The sequence below is a fragment of the Alosa alosa genome, chromosome 11 (assembly GCF_017589495.1).
Source record: "Alosa alosa isolate M-15738 ecotype Scorff River chromosome 11, AALO_Geno_1.1, whole genome shotgun sequence".
NCBI classification, from domain to species: Eukaryota; Metazoa; Chordata; class Actinopteri; order Clupeiformes; family Clupeidae; genus Alosa; species Alosa alosa.
In genome coordinates, this window is record NC_063199.1 from 27462954 (window position 1) to 27474936 (window position 11983).

Sequence of the window (11983 nt, forward strand, 5' to 3'; positions counted from 1 at the left end):
ATGTAGGAATGTATGTGCCAACCAACCCCAAAATCAGTGTGCCAACCTGCCCCGCCCACATTAGGTCAAACTTTTTTGCACAAATGCTGTTAGCCTGCTAATATCAGTCACCTCAGGTTTTCAAACTTCATTTTAAATTATAGATGAGTCCCCTAGCAATCAATTATAATCAATCTATTTTTTTATATCCCTAACTATTACCCTTCTAGGATGTATTTAGTGGGAGGTGCATATTCTAAGTTTTGACACTACAAAATTAAAAAGTTGTTCTCACCTAAAGGGTTAATGACCTGGAGACCAGTTACATACGTGAGTTTACTCTACTCAATAAGGCCGTCAATTTAGTGTTGGAATTTTGTTGCAGCTCCCTCTAGTAGCCTGGATATTAACAGTGTTTCAACCTGCCCCTGTTCCAACCAGCCCCGGTCTCCCCTACTGTGCTATTGCGCCACACATTGTAGTTCTCCTGTTTATTCGCTTGGAAAATCGTCACGTTTCATGCTGTGTGACCTTACACATTTTTATCAACTTGTGCAACTGTATTTAAGTAGGGAAAACGTGGATGTGTTTGATTAATGCCATCTTACTCCCTCTACAGCTACGGCAGAGCCCGCTAGCATAGCAACATGCTAACACATTAGCCTTGGCCCCAGAGAGTTTGAGTGCACATACCCGACGGTGAGGGAGGTATGACTCAACTTCGTGAAAGTTAAGGTAAGAACATATATTACTACTGATTTTGGGTGGCGTGTTCCTTTAAACCAAATGTTTTGAGCGCACTTTGAGAGATGTATCCAGGGCAGGGCTGTACCTGTTGCACGTGCTACAAAAATCATTCTGTGCGATGGATGATTTACCAACGTTACGTCTGATACAGTTTTGCCTATGGCTATACACATGCGTGAGACTGAGACGCTTGTTTGTTTGTTTGAAGTGAGTGTTTAGGGTGTGAGAGGGGAATCGATGTGCTTTGATTCCAGCTTGGTAGTTGTAGTCTATGCGATTAAAAACCATGTGTGTGTGTGTGAATTATCCAAACAATGATAACACTTCACAATCATCCCACCTCTTGTAACTTTCAGCTCAAGTGCTTTTAACACAGTGTCTTATTCCGACTATCATATGCATTTGTCATACAGACCTTACTGTCGTGTACTGACCTATAGGCAGATGGGTCAGGCCCTTGAGTCGTGGATCTGCTCGAGGTTTCTTCCTATATATATCTCCAATTCTAGGAAGTTTTTCCCCCCTGTTACCCATGGGCCTCTCTCTTTCTTTTCTTTTCTTCCTTTCTTTCCTTTTTCTCTGATTGCCTACATTCTGTGAAGCGCCATGATACATGTGTAATGTTTTGGCGCTCTATAAGCACTAGGGGTGTAACGGTACACAGAAGTCACGGTTCGGTTCATACCTCGGTTCGGACATCACGGTTCGGTATGAGTTCGGTACAATGGAGGGAAAAGCAAAACAAAAATGCAGAAAGCACCTAGTGTCATACAGTCTCTTCCCTGAGCTATCTGCAACAGCCTGAAGTGTGTAAGATATAGGCTAAACAGTACAATAAGTACCCAGACTCCATCTGTAACTTGTAAACAAAATAAATCAGCTATAAAACTGAAAATAGGCCTACAGCATCTCTTATTTCTGAAAGTGCAAATTACATAGAAAAATGATTTTTAAAAATCCACTTAAGCAAGACCTTCAACATCTGTGTTTGGTTGTATATGGAAGGGTCTACAATTTGCCTCAATATTTTTTTTATTGTGTGTAAAGTAATAATCTAGCCTACTAACTGAAAATATCACACTATTTTGCCTTTTTTTTTAAAAAAAAAAACGAATTTGCTCTTTTCATTTCATAAACAGACTACAACTAGAAGTCCATTGACTTTGCCCTTTGACGTTAACTCACCGTATGGTTTGTTTATTAGCCTGGTTAAGCGTTGTCACTTTATTTTACTGTCTATGCACTTAACACTACCAGCTCCTCATGTGAGAAGTTACAAGTTACCCCAACATAAAGGTAATTACCACGCGATTTACATAGCTTTCTGTCATTCTGAAATCATTTAATTTAAGCCATAGGTTTTGGCCCTATTTGTATGTGTATCCAAAGGCTGCTGAAGCGCAGGGGAAGTTTTTTCCCCTCGTTTCAGTGACTGGTAGCCAACATCATCTGGGTGAGGGCTTCGAATATGTCTCACATACCCAACACAACTGCTGAACAACGCCGACACACAGTTTCATCTTATCCACCTCTCTTTCGCCTGTACTAACGTTACTGTAACTGAAGTTCTCAAACTTGCGATCTTAAAGAGACCAGCGGATCCTCTAACTCTTGTGGGTCTAACCTTAGTGCTGCTAATGACTGACGGACTCGACCGACGACCTGACAAAAAAAACAAAGGCGTAATCAGAGCTTCCAGAGCTAAAAGCGAGGGCTACAGATTAGCGCTAGGTGTCGCTAAAGAACTCCCGTAAGTCTCTCTACTTAACAGTAATTGCGCATGACATTAATTAATCCGCACACGAGTTTTATGTATTTTTATACCGTGTATTTTCCGTGTAAATTCATGCACCGAACCGTGACGCCCGTACCGTTTCGGTTCAATACGAATACATGAACCGTTACACCCCTAATAAGAACAATAAATTGAAATTGAACACTTTCATTATGGCTGCTTTCGCCACAGACCTTTGTACCACTGGTTAGATGTAAAACTGCATTTCATTTTAGACTATTGGTATTTACTGTAATTTGTGCATTGACAATAAAGTTGAATATCGATGACTAAAATTATGTAGAAGAAGAAACATTCACAAAAATCCATGGCATGACCTCTCTTCTTGATAGCTGTTGAAAACTGCATGGAAATGACTGGGATTGTTTTGTTTGTTAATAAATAAATAAATAAATACATAAATAAAAGTAAAACTGATACCTTCTGCTTTCTCCAAATAGGCCTACAATGTAGCCTACAGGTGTACATGACCTTTCATCAGTCCAATTGCAATGGATGAACTGTGTTGAACTGCCCTACTTGTGATTGTTTAGCGATGTTAAAGGTTTTATAACAATGCTACACATTTTTTGGCTAGTGCTACAAATCTATTCACCTTTGCAGCGCCAGTAGGCTACTTGTGCGGCCCGCACACACAAACACAGGCATGCCAAACAAGCATACACAAAAGTTTCAAGAGTGGGGGATGGAGTAGAAGATGGATACAAATAGACCAATTTCACAGTGTCCAGGTGTCCGGCCTCATTGATGTTAATGATACCTTAATTGGCAGGGTAAAACGTCTTCCTGTTTCAGTCTTTCCTGTGGACTTTTCTTTTGCTGTCTATGGGACAGTGCTCTTCAGGAAGTTGATTTACACAGCGGCCCCATCTTGTGAAATGGGCTAATTGATTAGTGTGATTTATGTTTGCGGAACGGATGTACAGGACTGAGCGGCGGTCATATTTTGTACCGCTATGCGGTACATCTAGTTGACATGTAAATCGCTTTGGATAAGGAATTCATAGAAATGTGTGTGTAATATGGATTTATTATGTGTTTACAATTTTGTTTGCATTTTTTGCAATTCACAGCGTTAGGAATTACTCCATAGTTATTTCTATGGAGTAATTGAATATGTTTATGAGAGATATATTTTGCAGAAATTTAATTAATTTAATTTTCTAATGTTTAGCAATAATATTTTGTATGCTTGTTTAGAGACAGAAAAAATAACATAAATATGTAAGCTAAATATTTTAATAGGTTGTGTGATGCATTTTGATTGGCTACTGAGTTTAATATAAAAGCATTAGAACACGCATGAGTCAGCATTAGTCTTGAACCATATAGAGCATCGCAGCCTTTTGACCGTCACATTTCGTGTTGAATTTAAGTTTTCATTTATATCATCTCAGTTGAAGTTTAGTAAAGAACAAGAACCATAAATCTTGGATCAAGACTTTTGATTTGTGTCGCGTGTGAAAGAAGTTTGAGGTTCTAAGCTAGTGAGTCTGCTTGCTGCACTCACACACAGCATTTCAAATTCCAACATGTTTGCAAAAAAGGAATTTGCAAAAATCTGTCTGAAATGTCCCCTTCCACCTGGTTTACAGTGACTCCACAGGGGTTCAATCAATGGATGGGTTACAAAACCAGCAGCTGCCAGAGGACTTCAGACTGTGACCGAAGATCTTCCAACCTCTGTGTTACACATCTGATCTGTGTTTGTTTGAGCAAATGGTGAAAGGTCAGTTTGGTCAGCATGAATAAGAAAAAAGAGAGTGAGGGGGAAAGAGAAAGAGAGAGAGAGAGAGAGAGTGTGTGTGTGTGTGTGAGAAAGAGAGAGAGAGTGTGTGTGTGTGTGAGAAAGAGAGAGAGTGTGTGTGTGTGTGAGAAAGAGTGTGTGTGTGTGTGTGAGAGAGAGAGAGAGTGTGTGTGAGAAAGAGAGAGAGAGAGAGAGAGTGTATGTGTGTGTGTGTGAGAAAGAGAGAGAGAGTGTGTGTGAGAAAGAGAGATAGAGTGTGTGTGTGTGTGAGAAAGAGAGAGAGAGAGTGTGTGTGGGTGTGAGAGAGAGAGAGAAGACTCCTGACTGCATTGCTGCACTGAATAGCCATGATGAAGGGTGTTTCAGTCTGTGCATTCCTTACTCTGGCTATTTTTGAAACCTCACTTGCACAACCAGGTATGTGGTGTAATGTAGCTCAATTCAATGCAATGTAAAGTATGCATGTGTGCATGTACTGTTTAGAGCATGTTTTGCAATGAAATGCTTGGTATACTCTAGGCTAAAATTCTGACACGTATACAGATAGTATTTTAAGGGTGACATATGCAGCACAAGATGCTTGCATTCAATTCAGATAGATAGTGTTTATTTGCATCGCTCCATTAACAACACACAGCATGAGCAGAACGCAGCTGCCCTAAGGCAGAGCCAGCTAGAGCTGATAAAAACAGACTGAGTAGAGGAAGAGAAAGAGAGTGGAAGAGCGAGGGAGACAATATAATATAAGAGGAAGAAACAGAGAGAGAAGGAAGAGAGAGTGAAAGTGTGGTACTATTGTCAGCTACCATTTTAGCTGTTCTACAACTAGCACTTGAAATGATTTTCCCTGTTTTAATCTGCCCTCAGTTCTTCAGTGTGTGTCATTTACAGTACCATTTTATGTCTGTTTATGTTTGTTCATGTCATGTGTTTTATATAGTCACGATAAGTAAGCTGACATGCTACTTAGCACGATTCATGAGTGAACTCATCTGTCTACTTCTGATTTTTGCTTCTCGTTGTCTCCTGTCTCTCCTTCTGCCCCCCCACCCTTCTGCCCCTACCACCACCACCACCTTATCCACTTTATATCTGTCTCACAAGCTGATAACCCCCCCCCTCCCCATTCTGAGTTTCTGCTCAAGGTTTCTTCCTGTTAGTGTGGGGTTCTTCCTTACCTAAATAAGATTAAAAGTAATCCTTTTTATCCCCATAGGCATATTACATGCATTTAGCTAAATAGCTGCTGCATGCTGTATGGTGCACTGTGGTCAATAGCCAGTACTTGTGTTGTGGTACTAGTGTTTGCTGTGTGATCTGCAGACTCCAGTCCCGTGGTGTCGGTGCGGAATGGGACTCTTCGGGGTGCCTCCATGACTGTGAAAGGCTCCGATAAGCAGGTGCAGCAGTATTTGGGGATCCCCTTTGCCCGACCCCCTCTGGGCCCACTGCGTCTGTCTGCCCCCCAGCCTGCAGAGTCCTGGGAGGGAGAGAGAGACGCCACCCAGCAGCCGCCCATGTGAGTCTGGCTCAATGCTCAACCATTAGGCACATACCGTATGTCTCTCCATTGTGGAGCTATACACATGTGTAAGTGTGTTTTTGTGTTGTATGTGAATGACAGGTGTCTTCAAGATCCAGACATTATAACAATGACATCAAAAGTCATGGCCATTGAATTCACTCCTCCTGGTATATCAGAAGACTGCTTGTACCTCAATGTGTACACTCCAGCAAAATCAGGGGAAAAACTACCAGTAAGTACATCTACCAGCAACTGCTATCTAACAGAATAAATAAGATAAAAATAAAGTGTACTTATAATAAATAATACATGTATAATAAATACAATAAATGTGTTTGTAAATTGTGGTTTAGATTTAGGGTCTGAGACGCATGCATCAGATTATTCACCGTTTTCAGAAATACTTACCATATTGGAGTGGTGGTAGCATAGTGGCTAAGGCGCTGGGCTAGCATGCAGTAGCCTGAAAAGTTGAGGGTTCAATTCCTGGCTTCCAGCCTTGTGTATATACCCTTGTAATATAAGTCGCTTTTGATAAAAGTGTCTGCTAAATGGACAAATGTAAATCTGCAGTAATGCAGTAACATAAATATCATGTTGTTGGTGTTTTTTTTTTTTTGCACAGGTGATGGTGTGGATCCATGGAGGAGGACTGTATATGGGTGGAGCCTCCCAGTATGACGGCTCAGTGCTGGCTGCCCATGGCAACATCGTGGTGGTGGTCATGCAGTACAGACTCGGGTTTCTGGGATACTTCAGGTATCGTGAAGATGCAGTGGCCAAAGACAGGCCATAGTGTTTGTATAGCCTGTAGACTGTATGTGACATGAACTATTTCCTGTATAGTTTGTAAAGATTTGGGTTTAGCTCTTCTTGATGTACTGTGTAAGATACAGCAGAGGTATTCAACAGGGGGATATTCATCAGAGTTACTGAGTCCTTGGCCTGAAAAACGTTGAAGACAATAATTGTATATTATATAGTTATTGTATATATACAGTATAGAAAAAGAAAGGGGAAAGCCCCCTGGGTCAATATAATGTTTGTTGTAGTAATGCTTATGTTTATTCACACAGGAGTGTCTCAGTTCTTTTTTTTTTATTGTATACAGATATAGAGTACCGTAATGTCCTATAATTGAAGTGAATTGAATCCATTGATTTGAGAACACATCCTGGTGAAGTCAACAGCATTGTCTTCTGCTCCTGTGCTTTGTGTACAGCACTGGAGACACGAATGCTCAGGGAAACTGGGGTTTCCTGGACCAGATCGCTGCTCTCCAGTGGGTGCAGGAGAACATCGAGAGCTTCGGAGGAGACCCCAACTCTGTCACCATCGCTGGAGAGTCGGCTGGAGCGATAAGTGCATCTATACTGGTAAATAAAGTGCTTTATTTATTATTTTTTTTGTTTGTTTTTAAAATAGAACACATAGAAAGTGTTGGTATATAACACCCTTCAACAAATTTGAATTATTTAATGTCAGATAATTTCAATTGTTGTTGGTTAATTACCTAGCAACTGAGCAGTTTAATTAATTAAATTACATAATGATACAACAGTTTCCAGTATTAAACTGTAAACTATTAGAGGTAGGCCCATTCCATGTACAGTAAGTACAGTGAAAAAAAACCCAGTAACTCTATGTTAACTGTTCTGTTTCTGCGTTTGCCCCAGATCCTGTCTCCTCTGGCCAAGGGGCTTTTTCATCGGGCAGTTCTTCAGAGTGGAGTTGCCACTATTGGGGCCTACACAACTAAGACTCCCATGGTCTTTGCCAAGGTTTGCCACAAGAGGACAAAAAGTATAATTATAATAGACCTTCAAGACCTTGAATTTCCCCTGGGGATCAATAAAGTATCTATCTATCTATCTATTATATATATATATATATATATATATATATATATATATATATATATATATATATATATATATATATATATATATATATATATATATATATATTTCCCTCACAGGATCAAAAGAGTATATATACTTATATAATATAAATTATTTCTCTTATTGTTCTTGAAAAATGCAGGTGGTGTCAATGCACATTGAATAGAATCACATCAAGTACATCATAGAATATTTCAAAATCTATTGTTATTTCTTTAGCCAGCAGTTGGTTTTACTATATCAATATCAGTAATTCAGTAGTGATTTTTCTTTTCTCTCATTTTCAAGATGATGGCTAAGGTTATGGAGTGTGACTCAAGCTCAAACAAAGAGCTGGTCAAATGTATGAGACAAAAAACAGCTGATGATTACGTTACAGCAATGAAAAAGGTAAGGTTATGTTACTGTATGTTTAAACACTGAATTAAATTAATATCACAGAATCATTCAATAACCTTCAACGTCTGTATTGAAGAAAAAGATCTTCATGGGTGCTGTAGTGGACGGGGAGTTTTTGAACGACATAGCTGAAGAAGTTTTAAAAAGCAAAGACTTTCAGAAAGTCCCAATTATCGTTGGCATGACAAATCATGAGTTTGGATGGATGCTTTCAAACGTAAGTTATTCTGAAACAATACTTTTTTAATCCTGCATACAGTTAACTATTATTTTGAACGACTACATGATGATGATGGTGTGTATGTGTGTGTGTGTGTGTGTGTATGCTTTCTATAAGGCTTTTGCTCCTCCCGGCTGGCAGAAAGGGATGACTCGACCTGAGTTCCTGGCAATGGTCAATACCTTCTTCCCTACAGGGAATGTAAGTTTTTTTTCTCTCTCTCTCTCTCTCTCTCTCTCTCTCTCTCTCTCTCTTTCTGTCTCTATCTATCTATCTATTTATTTACAGCAGATCATTCTATGAGATTTTATCTGATAATCTTACACAATATAATAGTACTGCATTGTTGAGGAACAAAGGTAAAACGTCTCTACTTCTATCTTAAGGCTGACTTAACATGGCATGACAACGGTACTAAAGTCACGTTGTCTGTGCCTTCTATTGTGGCTCTCAGCATGGAGAACGTACATTGTTTACACTAAATATATTTGTGTTTCTTGTTTTGATCAGGCCTCATGTGCTAACGAGCTGATTGTAGACGAGTATCTGAAAGATGCAGACACACCAGAGGACGTTAGAGATCAGTTCACAGAGGCGCTTGGTGACCTGTTCATGGTCATCCCCGTCATAAAAGTGGCAGAATATCACAGAGGTAAGTCAGGCAAAAAAAGCATATCTCAGAGGCACGAGCAACCTACACAGACAACAGGACACTATTTAAAAATAGTCCCTATAGCTGACAATTTCTTTGGGTCATTGGATCACAAAGTAATTCGTGCCACATCAATGGAGTACAAATGACGAGTTCAGATGCAAAACCCTCTAAATCCGTCTGACCACTTTTCTTTTAAATGAGCATTTCAATTCAGGCTCCTATAGGTTTTTTGCCTATAAATTGATATTTCAGACCAGGAAGAGAGTGGTATTTAGTGGGTTTAGAAGTTAAATTATTTGATTAGCGTATACTATGTGTGGAGAGAATCCCCTCACCATCTTTATCTCATTTTTGACATAGGTGGCATTTAGAGGCTTTTGCATCTGAACCCTTCAAATACTGAAAAGGGGGTATGAAAAAGTATGCTATGCGGTATGTTTGTTTAAGGTATCTCTTATTAAAAGGGGCGTTGGTAGCGTAATGGTTAAGGAGCTGGGCTAACAGTAGTCTGAAAAGCCCCATCGTTGTGCTCTTGAGCAAGACACTTAACCCCAAAATGCTCTGGGGACAGTGGCCCTTGTAATATAATTGTCATATGTAAGTCACTTTGGATAAAATCGTCTGCTAAATGAAGAAAATGAAAATGAAAATGTAAACGTAAATTAATGGTTAAAACAAACATCAACAGGAGTAAATAAACATCTACAGTGCATAAAATATATTGCATCTTGTTGGAAGAGGTTGTCCAGGGAATCCTGGGCATATTTGCCACCTCAACCACCATTAATCCATATTGATGTTAGCTCAATCAAGCTGCAGTTGATATGTTATATTATGTTATATTCGTCAAAATGGGGATATCTGTTTGAGTCCTGGGCCACTTTTGCCACTTCAATAATCCATATTGATGTTAGTCGCTCGTCTGCTCTCCTTGTCCACACAGATGCTGGAGTACATGTGTACCTGTATGAGTTCCAGCACAGGCCAGAGATTTATAAGGACACCAGACCCAGCTTTGTGAAGGCTGATCACGCAGATGATGTTGGCTTTGTCTTTGGCTCTTGTTTCTGGGATGGACATATTAAACTCACTGGTATGCCATTACTCTATGTATTCTTATACTGTATGTTTCAGACCTATTTTAATATCAGTCGGCCAGTCCTAACTCTTAATTTGGTATTAATTATCAAAGAAACAATTATACTAACAGGGACTTACTTTACAGGGGCGCGTTTCCCAAAACCATAGTTGCTAACTAAGTTTTCTTTCATCAGCCAGCTAGTGTTCAAGATCCACCTATCCACCCAACCTCTGCAGTAGCACACAATTGCACCAAGTCTGACTTTGAGGAGGATCAGAGGTTGAATACATTATACCCCGTAGGAGCCATAAGCACATAGATGGACTGGCTAAAGGGTCTCAGAAAGTGTGACAAGCTCTTTATTTCATGGCCCTCTCCCACCACCCATATACGGGGTAAGCTTATCTCTAAGCAACGCCTGTGTCTTTGGACTGCATTTCCCCCCTAGCCTGAGAGAAATGGTGCGTTCATGGCACTTGGGAATGACAAGGATCGCCCCCATGGCTACTTTGTTTTTCCCACAGGAAGTGTTCGTGTGCTTTGCCGTCGGAATGTGTGACAAACACGGATGCCACAACAAAGGTTTAAACATACGCTCACTAATCATAAATAAACAACTTTATTTGCTTAAAATATAGTGTAAGACGCTTGTGAAAGAAAGATGTGCAGCTTTCAAGTGACACAAACGGCAAATTCCCAAGTTCACATTAAAACTCTTGGACATGAAAGGCCACATGGACTACAAACTAACTACAAAGTGACGACAAAAGTGATGACGAGCCCCTAACTGGGCAACTCTGTTAGCAAAATCTAGCCCCAGTTTCCGACCTCTGACTCACACATTACATGACGTGAATGATGCGGAATGATGATGTTTTCACTGGGAAAAAGGTTTTTCCGATGCCCATGAATGCTAGGTGAGGCCACTCTTCACAGGGTATAGAGTGGGTGGGGCTATCTGTCAGGGCTAGAGTTGGTGCAATTGGATGCTTCTGCAGAGGTTGGGTACAGATGCCCGCCCCATGGGTGGATCTCTTCACTCAATGGTTCAGAGAAGTGCAGTTGCACCCAGTAACCTTTCGTTTCACTTGCAGGTACCACCACAGAACAGGAGAATCAGCTCTGCAAGACGACAATGGCGTACTGGGCCAATTTTGTTCGCACAGGGTGACTACAATTCATGTTAAACACATACATCTTTTACAACTTAGAGCCTCCACAGACACACAGCCAATGAAATGTCTTAAATGCATACAATTAATCTTTTAGGTGGTGCATGCAGATTGTTTTATAAGCTGTGGTTGCTGAAATGTATGTCTACTTTGGACAGATGTCATGTTTAGTTAAAGAGTACCGTTATAAGTAGCCAAACAAACAATACATCTGTTGCGAAAGGTGCAAAGGTACATGGAGTCTCCTGTGTAAGACTGTTCTGTTCAGTATAGTGCCCATGGTGATAGAGGTGTTTCTGTGATCCTCCAGCTCTCCTAATGGGCCTGGCCTGGTGCACTGGCCTCTGTATGATGCCAGCAACAAGTACCTGAACCTGGACCTGCAGCAGAGTGAGGGGCAGGACCTGAAGAAGGACAGAGTGCAGTTCTTCAACACGGAGCTGCCCAAGAGGCTCGCTGCAAAGAAAACAGCTCAGTAGTCTCATTAGTTTACAGGCATTATACAGTATAATAGGCAGATGATATTAGTACACTTTACAGGCGCCTGGACAAGTACCTCTTCCATCCATTTAATGATTTAAAAAACTGAACTGTACTCCTGTAAAATAAACAAATGAGATGTGACACTGTGATAAAATTGTACTCAAATGATGGTATTCAGTCCATTTGTATGTTTACATGTTACCAATAAAACTTCCATTTTCATCATAAAATATGAATGTAATGCTGGAGTTTTTATGTAAAGATGTGCACTGACTGCAG

The 11983-nt window shown here is 40.2% G+C and overlaps 1 protein-coding gene across 2 annotated transcripts; it reads left to right on the forward strand.

The window, feature by feature from the left end:
- Window positions 1-1978: 1978 nt before the first annotated feature.
- LOC125303892 (carboxylesterase 5A-like) lies at window positions 1979-11934 on the forward strand. 2 transcript variants are annotated; one of them, XM_048257846.1, is made up of 14 exons: window positions 1979-2022; window positions 4117-4250; window positions 5592-5787; window positions 5893-6025; window positions 6419-6552; window positions 7016-7169; window positions 7470-7574; window positions 7983-8084; window positions 8170-8310; window positions 8431-8514; window positions 8824-8965; window positions 9912-10061; window positions 11144-11216; window positions 11532-11934. In XM_048257846.1, the coding sequence occupies exons 2-14, from the start codon at window positions 4241-4243 to the stop codon at window positions 11698-11700; spliced, it is 1593 nt and encodes a 530-aa protein (XP_048113803.1). In that variant the 5' UTR covers window positions 1979-2022; window positions 4117-4240; the 3' UTR covers window positions 11701-11934. The 2 variants fall into 2 exon arrangements, with proteins under 2 accessions (XP_048113803.1, XP_048113802.1); XM_048257845.1 differs by lacking the exons at window positions 1979-2022; window positions 4117-4250 and adding an exon at window positions 4538-4685.
- Window positions 11935-11983: the final 49 nt, after the last annotated feature.